General features: G+C 44.0%; 1 protein-coding gene across 2 annotated transcripts in view; it reads right to left on the bottom strand.

The window, feature by feature from the left end:
- ELP3 (elongator acetyltransferase complex subunit 3) overlaps nt 1-19,763 on the bottom strand; it is a 96,938-nt gene that overhangs the window by 36,761 nt on the left and 40,414 nt on the right. For both annotated transcript variants that reach the window (XM_065681916.1, XM_065681915.1), the window contains exons 10-11: nt 7,003-7,196; nt 563-653 (exon numbers count right to left, since the gene is read on the bottom strand). In XM_065681916.1, the coding sequence (XP_065537988.1) occupies nt 563-653; nt 7,003-7,196 (285 nt within the window). The remainder of the gene's footprint in view (nt 1-562; nt 654-7,002; nt 7,197-19,763) is intronic.

Raw genomic sequence — 19,763 nt, 5'->3', positions numbered from 1 at the left:
ACAGGGTACACGTACCTCCTTCTGACTTGAAATATGAACTCAATTCCTCCTTCCCCCTCGTTCTTTCCACCCCCACTCCTATTTTTATTTGACCATAGAAATATGGAGAATATCAAGTCTCATTTGTTTGTGCTGAAATCTCTCTTGCCCTCAGACTAAGAGCTTTTCTTTCAGTTGTTCAGTCAAGTAAGTGCATGCGTGGGAAAAAGAAAGAAAGGAGAATTTCTAATAGCATAAATTAAAAAGAAATCTTCCTGCCTTCTCTCTGATTTAAGGGTTTCATTCTGCTAAAAAATGGAATACCACAAACTAGCTACCAGGTGCATTCAGGAAAAGGGTGGAAGTGCTAAACTAAAAATCAGCCAAACCAACCCAGCTTTTCAGAAGGATCATCAAGGTGCTTTTCAATCATTAACTTTTTTTTTTAAGACCTTTACAGATCATTCTAGTTCAGCAGTAAACCTGGCTCCTATTGTGCCTTCCAGTCATTCCTTTGCTTTATGCTATTTTGTATAAAGTCATTGAGCAGCTCTCCCTCAATACCAACTGACAAATATTTTACCTGTGTCCCGAGATCTTTCATTCTGGCCAAGGCAAGCTCTCTCAGGTTCCCGTGCTCCACTCCAGAGCTGACTAGCGGCATTGGGATATCTCTGTGTAAAAGAGCAAAAGCAAAAAGCACAAACAACTGCATTAGCAGACAACAGACCACAAAGCACCATTACAATCATCTAAGCCAAGATCCCAAATAGCAGACCATAGAACTTATCTGAATTACCTTCAAGTCTCTGGTTGAACAGGAAATAACACAGACAAAACACAACGAAGAGCAGGGGAAAAATGAAGTGAAAAAGCTACAGATTTTACTTCAGTAAAAGAAAACAAAAGAAGGCTTTCAGAATCCTAAGAAACAGGTTATAATTTTGCTCTCAGTTCTTCTTTTGGAAATTTGGGAAAAAAAAGAACACCCAGCTGGTCCTGTGACTCCAGGTCAGATGTCCTCCATGGTGTCTGTTACTGAGACGAGCAATTAGGAACCAGAGTGCATCTTTCTGCAGTTTCTGAGTAGAACGAACATCAGGGAAAATTCATCAGAATTACATTTTAATACTGGGACAGTAGCTGCTTAAAAGTGAGAAAGTTCTGTTTAGAAAATGATTTGCAGCAAAGCCCATCCAAAAGGTCTGGGGCCTTCCTATGGGAATGTAAATCATGAGTCTGCAAATGGCAGAACTCCTTCCTCCAGTTCTCCAAGAAAGGCACTAAAATGAAATTTGAAAGCAAGATTGGGTGAGGCCTCTCCACTGCCTTCCCGGGCAGTTAGCCCCACTGGAGACTATGAAGCAGGGTATCATCCCTTAGGGAAAGGAGGATTTATGCATCCAGATAAAGCTGAAAAAGAAATGTGCAGATTATTGGCTCCACACCCACCTTCTATCTATTCGGTGTTCTATTTGCTGTTCTATTCGGTGATCTCAAATGCTTCTCCCTCCCCAGCTCAAACTCCACCCTGGCACCTCAGTAACACACCACCCAAGTGCATTATGGTGTAACCCAAACCTCCTTGGATCTTCTTCAGGGAAATAAGGGACACACAAGTATCAAAGATACTCAGTAAATTGTACTATATGTGGGTCTCAAACAGGGCTGAAGCATTCCTAGGTGAGTATTCTTAATTTTTCTCTATCTATGATAAAGATTCAATCAACAGAGTAAAAACCAGAACATCACAACAAAACCATACAGAGAATGTGATGGTTCAGGGAATTGATAACGTAATTAGCTGACCCTATGCTGGTTCAGTGGTGACTGAAAGTCATCACCACCTAGCAGCTGTCTGATGACCTCTGTAAAATGTATTAATTGATGCACTCAGTTCCTTGAGGACTTGCATTCACACCATGGCCCCCATTAACACTATTTTCAGCAGCAGCTGAAAAGATGGAAGGTCTTAAAGGGTCCTAAAGACCTGAACCTTGTACTGCTTCAGCCTTGCAGAAGTCTGAGACACTGGCAAGGGGTGGGGCAAGAAAAGTTTTCCTTTACCATTAAGAATGAAAACAAGAGCTTCAAGACTCCAGGATTCTCCTCCCATTTTAGCATCACACTCCCACTCTGATACAACTTTCTTCAGCATAATCATAAAATCACAGAATGGTTTGGGTTGGAAAGGATCTTAAAGCTCTTAGAGATCGTCCAGTTCCAATCCCCTGCCACAGGCAGGGACACCTTTCACTAGACCAGGTTCTCCAAGCCCGGTCCAGCCTGGCCTTGAGCACTGCCAGGGATGGGGCAGCCACAGCTTCTCTGGGCAACCTGTGCCAGGGCCTCACCATCCTCACAGGGAAGAACTTCTTAAGATGTCATCTCAATCTCCCCTCTCTCAGTTTAAAGCCATTCCCCTGTGTCCTGTCCCTACAGGCCCTTGTCAAAAGCCACTCTCCAGCTTTCTTGTTGGCCCCTTTAGGTACTGGAAGGCTCCTAGAAGGTCTCCCTGTTTAATGGAGACCCCATGTTTTACTTTTCTCCCTTATTGTCCCTGCCTTTTCTAATATAAAGCCAGAGAGTCTGTGAAAAATTCCTCACCTCTTACACTCACATGCCAAAAAGTTGAGGCAAAATATGATTAACTCCCCAGTTCATTTATTCGGTGGATTTCTTTGAGTAAATAAGACGCTGCACAGCCACCACAACATACTTCAAAGACCTTCAATTAGAGGAAATGAGCACTTCACATTGTGACTAAAGGACACGCTAGTGGAGAAAAGCATTTTCAGCAGGGTATGTTAGATCTGCAGCGATAATCTAACTAAATGCCTTTCTTCTAATTATGGAACAACTCCAAGAAGTCAGGCAGGATGTATTTTTCCCTACAGGGACACAGATAAAACATCCTAACATCTTCCAGTACCAAGTCTTCAGCTAAATCCAGAGTCAGCTACGAAAGAGTAAACGAAGTACTGCAAATAAAACGTGGATTGCAACAAATAGTAGCTTGAGCCTCTCTCATCTACTTACTATGAAGCAAACTAAATTAAAATACGAATGTGGAAAATAAGCATTTTAAGAAAGATAAAGCAAGAAACAAGCCTTCCATCCCCACTTCAGATTAAGGCAGGGTATTTAACTAAGTACCCGTGTGTGCAACATGAGTTGTACATACTAACTGCCTATTTTGAATAGCCACCAGACAGCATTTTACCAGTGCTTTTAGGACTTGTTAAAATGCTAAACAAATTCAGGGATACAGGGGATTAAATCCTGACCTTATTAAAGTTAATGTGCAATTTGCCAGAAGCTTCAACAAGGCCTGTTTAATCTTCTATTTTTCAAACATTTTGCATTACTTAGGACACCTGTGAAGCAGCTGATTGAAGCACACAGTGAAAGTCTAAAGACCTCAGAGTCTGCTCTCAGCTCTGACTTATTACATGATCTCTGTTGAGTCAGGTATTTTATTTCTTCATATCTACATCTCCCCATCAGTAGAGTGAAAAAAAGCATTAATGTAAAACACCAAGATCCATGAAAGAAAAAGTCTCAAGGTGTGGCACTAATCCTATCATTTCACACTTTCTCACACACCGAAGTGCTTCTGTGATGAGATTCACAGACACGCAGTATAAATACAGTAGTAAGCATCCATGACAGTCACAAAACACCCTGAGATGTGTTCTCCTCCAACCAGCCATTATCAACAGCACCTCAATTTTTAAGAAAAAAACCCCCAACAAAACCAAAACATATTTAACATGGTTTCCTGACGCAGAAAGACTTCTACAGTGTTTTGTCAGTGACACCTCTCCCATGATTCATTAAACTGATTCTTATGAGCATGTGACAGACTACAGAAATACTGAGACCCTCATGTTTCCTCAAAACCTTGTATAGAGAATAGACAGAATCACACAATGGTTTGGGATGGAAGGGACCTTAAACCTCATCCAGTTCCAACCCCTGCCACAGGCAGGGACACCTTCCACTAGACCAGGTTGCTCCAAGCCCTGTCCAACCCGGCCTTGAACACTGCCAGGGATGGGGCAGCCACAGCTTCTGTGGGCACCCTGTGCCAGGGCCTCACCACCCTCACAGGGAAGAACTTGCTGTCTGGGACACTAGCTGAATCCAAAAGAATTGTGGAAATAGGGCCTGAAATGTAAGATGTGAAGGATGGAGGACTGGAGGGAGATGAAAAGGTCCTGGGACAGCAATGGAGAACAGGGAAAAACTTGCTGTCTCCAGTGGAGCAGTGTTGGGAACAGTCCACAGAAGTTTTTAGAAATCTGGTTTTGTTTATTATTCTGCTACAGTCATAAAATGACCCTGAAAGCAATTCAGATCAATGTAATAACTTTTGGACTTTGCACTGGAGGTGAAAAAATCTGTAATCACCGTGAACAAGTTTCAGATAACGAGGCAGTCAGTAAGAAAACAGCTATTCCACTGGAACATAATAACTGACAACAGGATGACAGCTGGATGGAGGCTGCTGCTGTTGACAGAGGATATCAGTCAATCTCAGGCAAACCAGCACACCAGCAAAGACATTTCCAGGCCCGTGTTCCTTACAAGACCGGCTAGGCTGCAAACTCATGATGTCCTTTAAGAATAAATCTGGTTTAGTTAGATACGAAGATAGAGTGAACAAATAGGCCATTGTATATATAGTGGAATCGATGATGAAGGAGACGTTCAGGGATAAAAGGCAGGAGTTTTCCCTTTAATAATCACAAGATCATGGAATGGTTTGGATTGAAAGAAACCTTAAAGATTATCCAGTTCCAACCCCCTACCCCGGGCAGGGACACCTTCCACTAGACCAGGTTGCTCAAAGCCTGGCCTTGAACACTGCCAGGGATGGGGCAGCCACAGCTTCTCTGGGCAACCTGTCCCAGCACCTCACCACCCTCACAGGGAAGAACTTCTTCCTAAGATCTCATCTCAATCTCCCCTGTCAGTTTAAAACTCCTACAAGTGATGTGAAAAGCCCGGGGGAATACCAAGTAGATATTTAATGTGAGCCATGTTTGTATTCTTCAGTGTCATATCCTTCTCAGAGTTCAGCTACAGCCACCAGTTTCTCACAGTAATGAACATCTGAAGGAAGGATCTCCTGGTTGCTGAAACCATGTCTGTTACTTCATGCTTGTGTATCTCAATCACATTCATAAGCCTAATCAAGCTTCCTCATATTCATATTTCTCTTCTCTTCCTCTTTGGTAACTTTGGAAGGCTACTCCAGAATCTCAGTCCTGATTCAAAATTCCCAGCTTTCTGCCTCATTTTATTCAAGGCCACTTCTTATCTTCTTGTTCTTTCCCTGCATCTATGTTCCTATTTCTTAAAAGGTTATTTTCCTTCCCTGAAAAAATTTACAGAGGTCATTTATGTCCACATTTATCCTGCAAAAAGGAGACTGGTGCTCCTCAGCACATATTTCCACAGTTCATTTTCTTGAAGATGGGGATTACTCCAGACAAGGACTTATCAAAGCCTTGTCTGGCTGCTGCATTAATACTTTCATCTCTAAAAAGTGTTATCCTGAAAAAAAAATGCTTTTCACAGCTGTGTTCGCCAGTGGCTTATTCATATTACAGAGCAAGATATTAGAACTTTTGCTCCTCTGCTATTTTAACATGATGACCTCATGGTTTGCAGCAAAACCCACTCCTGCTTTCATAGAATCACAGAAAGGTTTGGGTTGGAAGTGATCTTAAAGATCATCTAGTTGCAACCCCCTGCCATGGGCAGGGACACCTTCCGCTAGACCAGGTTGCTCCAAGCCCCATCCAACCTGGCCTTCAACACTGCCAGGGATGGGGCAGCCACAGCTTCTATGGGCAACCTGTGCCAGGGCCTCACCACCCTCACAGGGAAGAACTTCTGCCTAATATCTAATCTAAGCCTCTCAGTTTGACCTCAGACTTCCCTGAACAGCATCTCATCCCATCTCCATCACTTCAGCTTCACCACCACCAGATCCTGCTTGTTCATCCTCTCTTTTTCAATGATGCTTTCCAGCCCTGCAAGGTTTCTTCAATGTCCTATTACCTTCTGTGTCACTGTAAATAAATAAAGTGTTGAGCAAGATTTGAGCAAGATTTTTAAATGGAAGTTTGAGAAACTCCACTAATAACCCTGAGTTCGTATTTTCTTTGTCAACGTTACCCAGCGTTACTTGCCTTCAGCCACCTTTCTTCTCTATCATGTTTTACTGTTTATCCCCACTCTGTTACACTTCTTTCTCACAGGACACAAAACCAAATGCCTTAGAGAAGTCCAGGAAGTTGATGCCTAATGCACAAGGCTTTCTCATTCCACATGCTCTTGGACAGCTCACCATTGGCACTGTTTCCAGCTCACATAGCTGGAAGCCAACTGGGTATTGTCTGCACATGTGAAAATAGTCAAGTATGTCATAGCCTCCCATCCTATTATCAAAAAGATTTAGGAGATAAGAGAAGAAAAATAATCCAAGGGAGACCCCACACTGAAAATATAGTGCTAAATGTAAGTATTATCTATTGTCCTGGGAGGTGAGCGCTGGAACTAATGGCATTATCGTAAGTGCATTTATAAAAACCCTGCAATACCCACGGGGAAAGAAAGGAAGTCTCTATAGCCAAAAAAAATGACACACCTTGTAGCTCTTGCAACAAATATAGGAAATTCACCCACAGCCAAGAGGCAATTATCCATCAATATCATTAGAAGATATGTGTGCTGCATCCTATACTCTTGTCTGAATGGTAGCAACAGTGGGGCCTCCAGAAATCTTCCAAGTTTCTGGGTGCATTACAGAAGCAGTTCAATTTAAATAGCTTCTAATTCTATTTGGCCTTTCCCATCCCAAATAGAAAGGAAGCAGTTTAAAAAATCTTTAGTGTAATAATGACTAAGGCTGAAAAATAATAAAAGGCTGAGTCAGATCTTGCTGCAATTAAAGTAAGAATCCCTCCAAATGCAACAAATCAATATACAAGGCCCACCACAGTAAATTACCTCTGAACACGGTACACACGTGTCCATGGTGGGACAAGGGCCAGGATTCTAGCCACCAGATCCACAAGAGTGCTGGGGGAGTAGCTCTTGTATCTTCCAGTCTTCCAGAGCTCGTACAGCCCAGTGCCACGGATCACTAGTGTTGGGTAGAGCTTCATGCCGTCTGGACGAAAAGCAGGATTCTCAAAAAATTCCTGTAGAAGTGGAAGAAAAAATGCAAGTTAGGGCAAAACAAACCACATTTCCTGGGGCTTCAGTGTTCCAACAAAATGAATTTCAAGACAGATTTTGTAAAGACAATTGTAAACATGTTTTAAGAATTACTGGCCTGCACTGAGTTGCCAGAATTTATCAGTTTACGACATTTTTTCTTGAGTTAAAGAGTACATTCTACATTTAGAGAAGACACTAAAGAAAAAATCCACATGACAATGCTACAAGTCAAATCTGTGCATTGCTTTTACCTTTCAGCATGAATTCAATAGATACTGCACCATTTATTGTAACAGACTCTGCTCAGAATTAGAACAATAGAAATGAGTGTACTTATCTTCAATCTCAGCAGACCCCATTTAGAGATTAATCAATGTGTCTGCGACACATCATTTGAATAGCAATGAAGAAAAACAAATTTATTCTACAGTGATGTTCCGAACAATCCTGGAGAACAGGAGGACAAACTGTACCTCCTGCTTATTCCTGTGACTAAATCCCAGCACTAAAATGCTAACCGGACAGCACCAGCTCATGCTACACAACAATTGCATTGGGGGTGGGGGGGGTGAGGGGGGTGTTGAAATTAAATTTCAGTGATGACAATTAAAATAAATTCACTTAAAAAAACCCCAGAAAACCAGGCAGGGCACCCTGGATCAAGCAACCACGGAACTGAATTAAGCAATGACATAGTCCTCATTAAATACCATCAATGGCCAGACCTCTTACTGGATTAGACTGTTGCACACTTGAAATCCACCACTTGATCCCTCTCCAGCATCATATTATGAGGAATAAAGATAATATAGAAAACCATGTAAGTTTGTTAAGCTGAGATAATGGCAGGCTATTGTGGCCCCACAGGTTGCCACACTAGCTTTGGTACTCACCAGCACTTTGCTGAAGTGCTTCAAACATTCATATGGCCCAGATCCACTCAAGACATTTTGCTGTTTCCTACTGCTGCTGTGTGTTAAACCAGCTCCTGCAGTGCTTCAGCAAGCCCTGATGCTGCAATAAAGTGCCATTAAGCAGCCTGCTGGGAGCAGGACCTCCCTACCCAAGCAGCTCTTGAGCAGCTCTGTTGGCTCACTGTGGTTCACAAAACCATACTTCAACACGATAAAAAACAGCAAATGGTTTGCTGCTAGCTTAAGCACATCAAAATGGATCTGCACAAACTCAGATGCATGCCAGATCCAGCGCAAAGACAGGAAGAGGTGAGCAAGGTCAGAGAAATGGCAGGACCAACAGCAGCCTTGGCAGTTCCAGCAGCTTCTGCCCAGCACATCCACACGCCTGCACCACCCTTACCTGCTGTGCAGCTACAGAGAACAACAGACCCCAGAACTAACCCAGCTAAAAAAAGAAACCATTTAAAAGCAGCTTTTCCAGACAGACCAACATGCTGAGCAGTTTATAGGCAACCTTACAGAGAAGGACGACTGAGTCAGCTTAAGAGACAGAACAAGATCCAAACCATGAATAAAGTCATAAAACTCACAGAATGGTTTGGGATGGAAGGCAGCCTAAAGCTCATCTAGTCCAAGACCCTGGCGTGGGCAGGGACACCTTCCACTCTATCAGGTTGCTCAAAGCCCTGTCCAGCCTGGCCTTGAACACGGCCAGGGACGAGGCAGCCACAGCTTCTCTGGGCACCCTGTGCCAGGGCCTCACCACCCTCACAGGGAAGAACTTCTGCCTCAGATCTCATCTAAATTATCCCCGTCAGGTTAAAGCCATTCCCCCTTGTCCTGTCCCTACAGGCCCTTGTCAAAAGCCCCTCTCCAGATTTCTTGTCAGCCCCTTTAGGCACTGGAAGCTGCTCTAAGGTCTCTCTGGAGCCCTCTCTTCTCCAGGCTGAATAGCTCCAAGTCCACACTGCTCCTGCAAAACTAACTGTCAAATCCTGCATTCATGGCCTGATGAAGCTTCAGCCATCACTGCCATCCCAGCAGCACTGCGGGCTTCAGGAGCAGAAAGTCCTGGATGGACCCATTAAAAAAAAAAAAATCAACAGGAGGTGGAGGTGCTGGTTTTACATTTTACAAGGTTGTTCTTATTGGGATCAACTCACCCGCTTGAGTTATCTGCAGCTCTGCAAAATGGTTGTGCCAAAAACCACTACTGCTGCTGAGAGAACCCCATCCAGGCAAAGCCTCATTGCACTCACCTTGTCACAGAATTGCTAAACAACTTGGTTTTCCACCCTCAGCCTCTATGAGGGATAACTAACTCATTTCTCCTCAAAGAAACCATCCCAGAGAGGTAACAGACCTTTTATCCCACTAAGCTGGGCTATCTGTAAAGGAACTTTGGTAGATGAGGATTGGGTTAGGGATCAGCTATGCAAACTGGACATCTGTAAATCGATGGGTCCGGATGGAATGCACCCACGGGTGCTGAGGGAGCTGGCGGAGGTCATTGCTAGGCCACTTTCCATCATCTTTGGTAAGTCGTGGGAAACGGGCGAGGTGCCTGAGGATTGGCGGATGGCAAAGGTCACACCAATCTATAAGAAGGGCAAGAAGGAGGACCCGGGTAATTATAGACCGGTCAGCCTTACCTCCATCCCTGGAAAGGTGATGGAACAACTTATTCTTGACTCCATCACTAGGCATATCAAGGATGAGGGGGTCATTAAGAACAGCCAACATGGTTTTATGAGGGGGAAGTCATGTATGACCAACCTTATAGCCTTCTATGAGGAAGTGACTAGGTGGAGGGATTATGGTAGAGCGGTAGATGTAGTTTTTCTTGATTTCAGTAAGGCATTTGATACTGTCTCCCACAGCATCCTCATAGATAAGCTAAAGAAGTGTGGGCTTGACGATCAAGTAGTGAGGTGGATCGAGAACTGGTTGAAAGGAAGAATGCAGAGAGTTGTGGTCAATGGCGCAGAATCTAGCTGGAGGTCTGTGACTAGTGGAGTTCCTCAGGGGTCGGTGCTGGGACCGGTGCTGTTTAATATTTTCATCAATGACCTGGATGAGGGAACTGAGTGCACCCTCAGCAAGTTTGCTGATGACACAAAACTGGGAGGAGTGGCTGACACACCAGAGGACTGTGCTGCCATTCAGCGAGACCTGGACAGGCTGGAGAGTTGGGCGGGGAGAAACTTGATGAAATTTAACAAGGGCAAGTGTAGAGTCTTGCATCTGGGGAAGAACAACCCCATGTACCAGTACAGGTTGGGGGTTGACCTGCTGGAAAGTAGTGAAGGGGAAAGGGACCTGGGGGTCCTGGTGGATAGGAGGATGACCATGAGCCAGCAATGTGCTCTTGTGGCCAAGAAGGCAAATGGCATCTTAGGGTGCATTAGAAAGGGAGTGGTTAGTAGGTCAAGAGAGGTTCTCCTCCCCCTCTACTCAGCCTTGGTGAGGCCGCATCTGGAATATTGCGTCCAGTTCTGGGCCCCACTGTTCAAGAAGGACAGGGAATTGCTTGAAGGAGTCCAGCGCAGAGCCACAAAGATGATTAAGGGAGTGGAACATCTCCCTTATGAGGAGAGGCTGAGGGAGCTGGGTCTCTTTAGCTTGGAGAAGAGGAGACTGAGGGGTGACCTCATCAATGTTTACAAATATGTAAAGGGTAGGTGTCAGGATGATGGAGCTAGGCTTTTTTCAGTGATATCCAGTGATAGGACAAGGGGCAATGGGTGTAAACTGGAGCATAGGAAGTTCCACGTTAACATCAGGAAGAACTTCTTTACTGTAAGAGTGACAGAGCACTGGAACAGGTTGCCCAGGGGGGTTGTGGAGTCTCCTACACTGGAGATATTCAAGGCCCGCCTGGACAAGTTCCTGTGTGATGTACTGTAGGTTACCCTGCTCTTGCAGGGGGGTTGGACTAGATGATCTTTTGAGGTCCCTTCCAACCCTAGGGATTCTGTGATTCTGTGAACTGGCTTACAAGGAATCTAGGCTGAGGCAGATAAAGAGAGATGACTCTGAACCCCAGCATCCAGATGCTCACTGTGGAGAACGTGCAAGCATAAGGCTGGTCTCCTCCTTTCCTCAGGACTGTTTATGCACTCCACAAACACTCCTGTTTGTCGCGAAATCTCACATGGCCACCGCAAGATCAGAAAAAATACTTATCTTGCCAGCTCCGTGAAATAATAAATTGTCATCACCACCTCTGAGGACAGGACATAAATGACTTATTTGGAAGCACTCTGGGCTGGTTTGTGATACAGCTCCCCAGGCAGCAGACGTGATGGCTCCCTGCCCTGTCCACACTTCCAGCCACGCCATCCTGCTCCCAACCTCATGCCAGCTCCAGCTCCTGATGGACCCCTGACCAGGATGACTCAGCCCAATAACGCAAGAGCCCAACATATGTTTGGGGAGAGCACTTTTCTTTTGCCTCAGAGCAGGGCTGGGTTACAGGGTGGTCTATTCAGCACTGCCAGTGAATAATAAAATACCTCAAGTTGAAAGGGACCCATAAAAATCATTGAGTCAAACTCTCAGCAAGGAAATAAGGTCAGAAACAGGATATGCCCCCATGTGACAGCATGCAACCATTATGTCGGGTTAACACATCTCTTAGAAGTGTGTGTACTCCCCTCTGCTGCACAGGTTCAGTTTGAGTTTACAGGTCAATACTGCTGCTGGCAGCTGTCAGAGCAGGCCGACATCTTCTGCCCTTAGCTGATCACTCTTACCACTTCTTCTGTGCTGGCCCTGGTGTGCATCTGATGCTCAATATGCAAAGAGAGGGGGAAAAATAATCATCGGACTTATTTTCAAACCAGCCAGCTGAAGCAGGTGTGAAATACAAAGTCATACAGCATATAACACAGGCTGAGAGATTTGGGTTTGTTCAACCTGGAGAAGAGAAGGCTTCAGGGAAACGTTAGAACAGCTTCCAGTGCCTAAAGGGGCTGACAAGAAAGCTGGAGAGGGGCTTTTGACAAGGGCCTGCAGGGATAGGACAAGAAAGAATGGCTTTAAACTGACAGAGGGGAGACTGAGATCTGAGGCAGAAGTTCTTCCCTGTGAGGGTGGTGTGGCCCTGGCACAGGATGCCCAGAGAACCTACGGCTGCCCCATCCCTGGCAGTGTTCAAGGCCAGGCTGGGGGCTTTGAGCAACCTGCTGTAGTGGAAGGTGTCCTTGCCCATGGCAGGGGCTTGGAACTGAATGAGCTTTAAGGTCCCTTCCATCCCAAACCATTCTGTGATTCTATGATAAGGTAACATAGGGTCAGAAAAAAAATTTAGAATCCTGTTGTCCTGGAACAACCCAAAAGGACAGACTTCCATCTTTTGTGGATGGTTAGAGGTGCTGTAATGTAAAACAAAGCAACTGTGAAAGAAGGAATAAGAAAATAATGCAAGAGGTGATTGTTCCGACAAGAGGAGCTCAGTGGCCAAGCGGCACTGAAGAAGAGATAGACATTAAGGTAAAGAAGCAATGATGCTTCCCTAGTGAGATATAGGAAGGTAAATAAACCACTCCAGCAAGGAAAAAAGGCTTCCAGTAAGGTTATATATTAATATTTGCAACAGCACTGAACAGAATGCAAAAGCATGTATGATTCACCACACAATATTTAAACTTTCAGCGATTTACATTGCAGATTAAAGGGAAAGGCACTAACACAGCAGTAAGGTTAAAACCATCCAGGAGTCAAAGGCAAGGTCAAATGTTAAGGTTTCTAATCACTGTGAATTTGCCTCTTTATACACACACACTCACATTTTACGTCAATATATTAAGCTAACTGATAATGCCACTTCATAGTTCAGTAATGCTGGCATAAAAAGAAAATCAACATGTTTTCATACTTTATCTCTCAAAATATTCCTCAAGTTAAATTATTTCACAAGTAATTAATTTCAAACCATATAACAGAGCAGTGTCTTTTTTTCTGAACCCCTTTTTCCAGCAGTAAACTTAAAATAGTTTCTGTAAATCCCAATATATAAAGGCTTAACCTTTTCCCACTTACAAACAATGCTGATTAAGTCTCTCATGAAACAAAGAAACTATAAAATGCTAACACATGCCAAGCTTTAGGAGGAATTGTAGCCTTTTCTTTTTATAATTAGACACCTTAAAAGGTGTCTTCGACTGATAAAAATGTTCAGAACAGTTTACTGCCAAAACAAATTCCATTCCTAAACCAACATTTGTTCCGAAGACCGGCATCCACAGCATCACTGGAGTCAACAGGAGGCTTTCCATCAGCTCCAGCAACCACTCAAGCAGGTCTTAAATCCACACCTGCTAACTAACGCACCATGAAGTTAGAGGTTAAAGATGACCTAGAGAAAAAGGATCCTGACGTATTTCTAGGGTTTTTGAATCACTTGAGGATGCAGTGCTCCTGCATGCATGAATATTCCAAATGAACACACATACAACTTCAAAGCTACTAAACCAATTTTCTTTGAAGTTTTCTCCCTTCTAGCTAAAGCCTGTAATCAAACTAGAATGTAACACATCTTGTGTAATAAAAATGAATGCTAGAGTAAAAATTTAAATTTGTGTGTGTAGATGATGGACAGGACATAAGAGATCATTGTAGTGGTTTAACTGTAATTAAAAGTAAATTGTCAATGCAGATCAGCTGAAACTTAGATGATCTGGAGGTTCATAAACATGGACCTTTTCATATCATAGAATCACAGAATGGTTTGGGATGAAAGGGACCTTAAAGCTCATCCAGTTCCAACCTCTTGCCATGGGCAAGCACACCTTCCACTACAGCAGGTTGCTCAAGGCCCCCAGCCTGGCCTTGAACACTGCCAGGGATGGGGAAGCCACAGCTTCTCTGGGCACCCTGTGCCAGGGCCTCACCACTCTCACAGGGGGCAGCTTCCTAATACCTAACCTAAATCTCCCCTCTGTCAGGTTAAAGCCATTCCCCCTTGTCCTGTCCCTGCAGGCCCTTGTCAAAAGCCCCTTTCCAGCTTTCTTGTCAGCTCCTTTAGGCACTGGAAGCTGCTCTAAGGTTTCCCTGGAGCCTCCTCTTCTCCAGGCTGAACAAGCCCAGCTCTCTCAGCCTGTCTCCACAGCAGAGGTGCTCCAGCCCTCAGACCATCTTTCTGGCCTCCTCAGGACTCACTCCAACAGCTCCATGCCCTTCTTATGTTGTTGCCCCAGAGCTTGAAGCAGGACTGCAGGGCAGGTCACATCAGAGCAGAGCAGAGGGGGAGAATCCTCTCCCTGGTCCTGCTGGTCACGCTGCTGGTGATGCAGCCCAGGACACCGTTGGTTTCTGGGCTGCAAGTGCACACCATTGGATCACGTTGAGCCTCTCACTGACAATCACCCCCAAGTCCTTCTACTCAAGACTTCTCTCAATCCTAAAATATCTCTGGATCCTAAAATCTATCTTTGTATCCTAACATAATGTTTCTCATAGCCTTGCTCCATTTATGAGGTATTAGAGAAAAGCTGAGTACTTTTTCACATAAAAAAACGAGTAACCATAGAATCCTGGAATTCACAAATTTTTTGCTTCACCTGAGCTCCATTAAACATACTTTACTTGTTGGAACAGCTGCTCTGTGAATTACAAACAATGAATCTTAATAAGATCCCGTCAACACAATTCAGTCTACAAGGTTATACGAGTTAGCCACTAACATGCTTTATGAGAACAGTAATTGATTTTAGTAGCATATGCCTTTGTTGTAGAAGTTCCCTGTTATTAAAGCTAATGGCATCTGTAGGATCCATTCATCCACCACCTCATAAACTCACTGCCAATATGAATAATCAGAGTCCAATGGGTGTAAAATTAGTACTTTTGATGCCAAGAAGTCACTGATTTTTCCATCAAGTTAGACGTATCCTAGGGCATGATGGAATTCTTTTGTCCAACTCTCATCAATTGCTTTCAGTCACAGAAATTGCACGACATTGCAATTACTGTCCAAGAAAACAGACATGAGTTGAAAACCAAGTCAATGTAACACTATGTGAACCAAAAAAGGTCAGAATATAAGAGGAGATGGAATCAGGAGATGAAGTCCTGAACTTGAGTATTTCACTGTCGTGTACATTTGCAATAAACTTTAAAAATAAAAACCCCATTAGTCACCCTTGTATCAGTTCAGAGTTGGAACAGAAAGGTCAAATGATTTGGGATCATGAGAGCATTCAGCAGTTTGGTCCCATTTTCAAGTCCAGTAATAGCACAACTCAGCTGATATTAAAGATCATACCTTGCAGTTTTAATCTGATTTTAGTGACTACTTTAACTGCAGAACAAATTAGAAACATGTTTTGAAGACACCAAAAAACCAGAGCTCTCCAAAAAGAGAAAAATGCTATTTTCTGGGATTCCACTTCAACATTTTACAGATCAAAGATTCAGTTGCATCTTTAATCTTCTTCTTCTCAAGATGTTGAACTGTTTGATCAGATATCAGTTATAAGATAAATGCAGCTATTTTTTAAAGCAATTTACTAAAATGTCAGGATTTGTTAAATGTCACTAAAATCCATTTCTTAGATGACTGTCCACTAGAAACCAGGTGCCACTCAACCTGATTCTTGAATTGGTTCCTTTACTGTAGTCCCTGCATTAAACAGATGAATAAATTCATGCCTGACTACATTAAGACGAACATTATCTTAACTCTCCATATTACAGCATTCCTTATCTCCATCAGCTGTATTATTTATAACTCTGAATACTGGTAGCACTTGAAAGCTACTGCCTTGAATGACACTTCCAACTCTACAGGGAATGAACAATCACTTAGCAGTTTAATTATATGCATTAACAGAAGCTCATGGCTCAAAAATGTGGCTCCATTTTAATTCTAAATTTGCATTTTCCCCCTCTTTCTTGTAAATGCTAGTCTAATTAAAATGTAAAGATAGGATCTGCATTCAATGATACAGGCAATGGCCTACTGACCGAGAAGTAGGGACTAAATTGGGCCTTTTTGCTGCCTTTGGAGCAGCCTGGGATCATGCACATAGTCAAGCAGCAGTTGTCACCTGGGAAGTAGGAAAATAAATCCTATCCAACAGCAGTCTGAGAAGTGGTCATTTTAAAAATCGCTTAACATCACTATCTTTCAATTATGTGACCTGAGATTTCCTCTCAGGTTACCAGAATATGACCCATCAAAGCTCAACATGACCCAACAATGGGTGCTCGCAGCCCAGAAACCAACCATACCCTGGGCTGCATCACCAGCAGCTTGACCAGCAGGTCGAGGGAGGGGATTCTCACCCTCTGCTCTGCTCTGGTGAGACCCCCTCCCCAGGCCTATGTCCAGCTGTGGGGCCCAATATAAAGATGTGGAGCTGTTGGAGGGAGTCCAGAGGAGGCCACAAACATGCCCTGAGGGCTGGAGCACCTCTACTATGGAGACAGGCTGAGAGAGCTGGGCTCAGTCAGCCTGGAGAAGGTTTCGGGGAGACCTTAGAGCAGCTTCCAGTGCCTAAAGGAGCTGACAAGAAAGCTGGAGAGGGGCTTTTGACAAGGGCCTGTAGGGACAGGACAAGGGGGAATGGCTTTAAACTGACGGAGGGGAAATTGAGACGAGATTTTAGGAAGAAGTTGTTCCCTGTGAGGGTGGTGAGTGTAAGATGCCCCCTGCACCTGGGGGGTGTTTGTTCCTGGAGCTTTCTCCGAATCATGAGGCCCTGGCACAGATTACCCAGAGAAGCTGTGGCTGTCCCATCCTTGGCAGTGTTCAAGGACAGGCTGGACAGGGCTTGGAGCAATCTGGACTAGTGGAAGGTGTCCCTGCCCGTGGCAGGGGGTTGGAAATGGATGAGCTTTAATATGCCTCCCATCCCAAACCATTCTGCGATTCTATGAATAAACAAAAATGTATGATTTCAGTTGCTACTTACCAGACTAATATATATGCTTACTTTAGGATGTATTATGCTTCATGCAGACTTTGAACATCAAATAAGATATGTAGATTTGTCTGCTAATACCTAGAGTGAACAGTTTGAAGGACCTTGTAATTCACCCTTCAAGATGCAGGAAGCTGTTAGACTTCCTCCCTTCCCCAACAGCCTCAAGACCCCAAATCCATATGCCAAAGGGAACATTTTCAGAAGTGTCTAACACAATCTTCAGCTTCAATAACAGCACATCACATTAAACCGAGGAAGAAACCGCTCTTGGGGTGCAAAGCGACCATTAAAATAGAGACAAACTAACAGGAGCATTTTGTCCACAGATGTGAAGCTGTCTGCAGAGAGTTATTTACCCGAGACTATGCACCTCCGTCGTAAATACCCTATTTCTCTACATAGTATAGGAAACTGCTGCTGCCAGACAAGGAGGGAACATGCCTGCCTCCCGCCTCAGGGTCTCTCTTTACTCCTGGATTGTCAGGATCCACAGACTGCCTCCTGTCCAACACTGTTGGAAAGTTGCTCTCTCCAAGTTTGCACAGAACTTATGGCAAGGAGATCCTAGTCTGCGACACTTCCCAGCACTGCTATAATACAACTTGATAATAAGAAGAGACATTTAACATTTGTAAGAGGCCTTGGGCATCAGCAGCATGACCTTGGAGTGTGGTTTTGACTCCTGAACTCAGTGTCTATCTGAACACCAAGACAAATCTCTCCAGATTGTGCTCACTGCACCAAGCAGTCCCATCTGCTTAGTCTTGCAGGTGCTCCAAGTGAGTCTCCATTTATTACGCAGTTTTGGAGAAACCCATGAGAATACCTCAATCAATCTGCTGTCAAGTTTCACCTTCACTTTTACTAAGCACAGAACTCTGGTCTCTCTCTGTCTGGAAGGGTCAGCTTTCCCCTAGGGCTAAGTATAGGAAATACAGCATTTTTCACTGTCTTGAGTACACAAATTTTGCTATACAGATCCCTGTAAAACATATCTTTACATTTCACATACCCCCAAAACAACAACTGTGTAATGTTTTTGATAATCTAATCCCCCTTCATCAGAACTCGCCATAAGGAGCACCCATACAACCACATGCCCTTTCCCACCCCACTCAACCCTGCAGAAGCTTCTCTCATCCTTATTCACAGCAAAAGCATTAGACTTTACCAGTAAGCTTTTTTTTTTTATTTAACATCAAAAACACCCCCTCCCCCCCAACCTAGCAACTTAGTCCTCAGAAATTTAATTTGGATATCATGGTTTGTGCACTCCGATGGCAAGCATTCAGTTGCTGCTGATGGTTGCTGCTAAAATACGTATTTTACTGAATGATGCTCTCTTTGCCTAAACACCCGTCAAATTCACACTCTCTAGCCAAGACACATCCCCCTCTTCCTGCACCCCTTTCCATTTGGCTCCATGTTCCCAGCCATATGCTCATTATTGACTGCAGCAGCAAGGGGCCCGGCAGCAGTGAAAAAGCCCCAGAAAACAACTTCTGAATGCTGGTGTGAAAAACCACGAATGACTGCAGGAGCCTGTGCAACCCGTGGTGGCCTTGGGACTGTCAAATGCAGAAATGATCTTTTAGTTCAGATAGAGAAAGGGTCTCAAACGTACCTTTGTATTTAGCGGAAGCTTTTTGTGAATGAGAAGCTATTTTAAAGGTAGTGATTATTATTATTGTAACTTTTACAGCTGGCATGCTGGAGGAAAATGTGTGTGTGAACAAAATACTAATTCAGAAAGACAAAGGAAGCAATCCAAGACCCATAATAAATGCAGGTTTTCCACACAGCCTTGCAATTTATCATGTCCATACTAATGGTACAGCAATACAGGATGCTGGGTTACATCAACAAGGGCATCACTGGCAGAGATAAAGATGTCATTGTCTCACTCTCCTCAGTGACTGTCAGGACACAACTGGAATACTGTGCTCAGGTTTGGTTCCTGCTGTACAAAAAAGATGGAGAGGGTCCAGAGAAGCACCACAAAGAGGATCCAAGGACTGGACAGCTGTGTGAGGAAAGACAGAGAAAACTGGGCTTGTTCAGGCTAGAGAAAAGAAGGCTCAAAGGGAGACCTTATCACCAGTTGGACACAAGAGGAAAATTTTTCACCATGAGAACAATCAGCCAAGGGAATAATCTCTGAGGAGAACTGGTGAACCTCCCAACTTTGGACATTGTCAACATTCAGCTGGAGAGGGTCCTGGGCCATGTAGTCTAGGTTATGCTTTGTGTAGAAAGGTTGGACCAGATGATCCTCAAGGTCCCTTCTGACCTGAGAGTCTAGGATTCTGTGATTCAGTATGTACTATTTCTACAGCGGAACACAGAAAACATCAGGCCACTACTGAAACCCTATCCTTCCCATTTTCCACATTGCCCAAGGGTCCCCAGGTGATGCAGAAGCTGAAGGACCAGTTTCACCTAAACTATTCAATGGATTCAGCTATTCTGCTCCTGCACATTGTCACACTGAGGGCTGCAGCTTTAACTGCTACTTCTTTCCTACACTCCACATATCTAGAGAGAAGTTTAACCTGCTTTATAGGAAACATACCCAGGGATGCAGCGAACATACCCAGCGACCACATAAAAGTAATTTACACACATACGCTGGAGCGGGAGAAGAGCTTTGTGCACACAACTCCACCATCTGCAGAAGTGGGCACACGCTGGGACTTTATCT

The sequence above is a fragment of the Lathamus discolor genome, chromosome 5 (assembly GCF_037157495.1).
Source record: "Lathamus discolor isolate bLatDis1 chromosome 5, bLatDis1.hap1, whole genome shotgun sequence".
Classification (NCBI taxonomy): Eukaryota; Metazoa; Chordata; class Aves; order Psittaciformes; family Psittacidae; genus Lathamus; species Lathamus discolor.
Note: the sequence above shows the minus strand (reverse complement) of the source record. Positions and strands in the feature narration are given on the sequence as shown.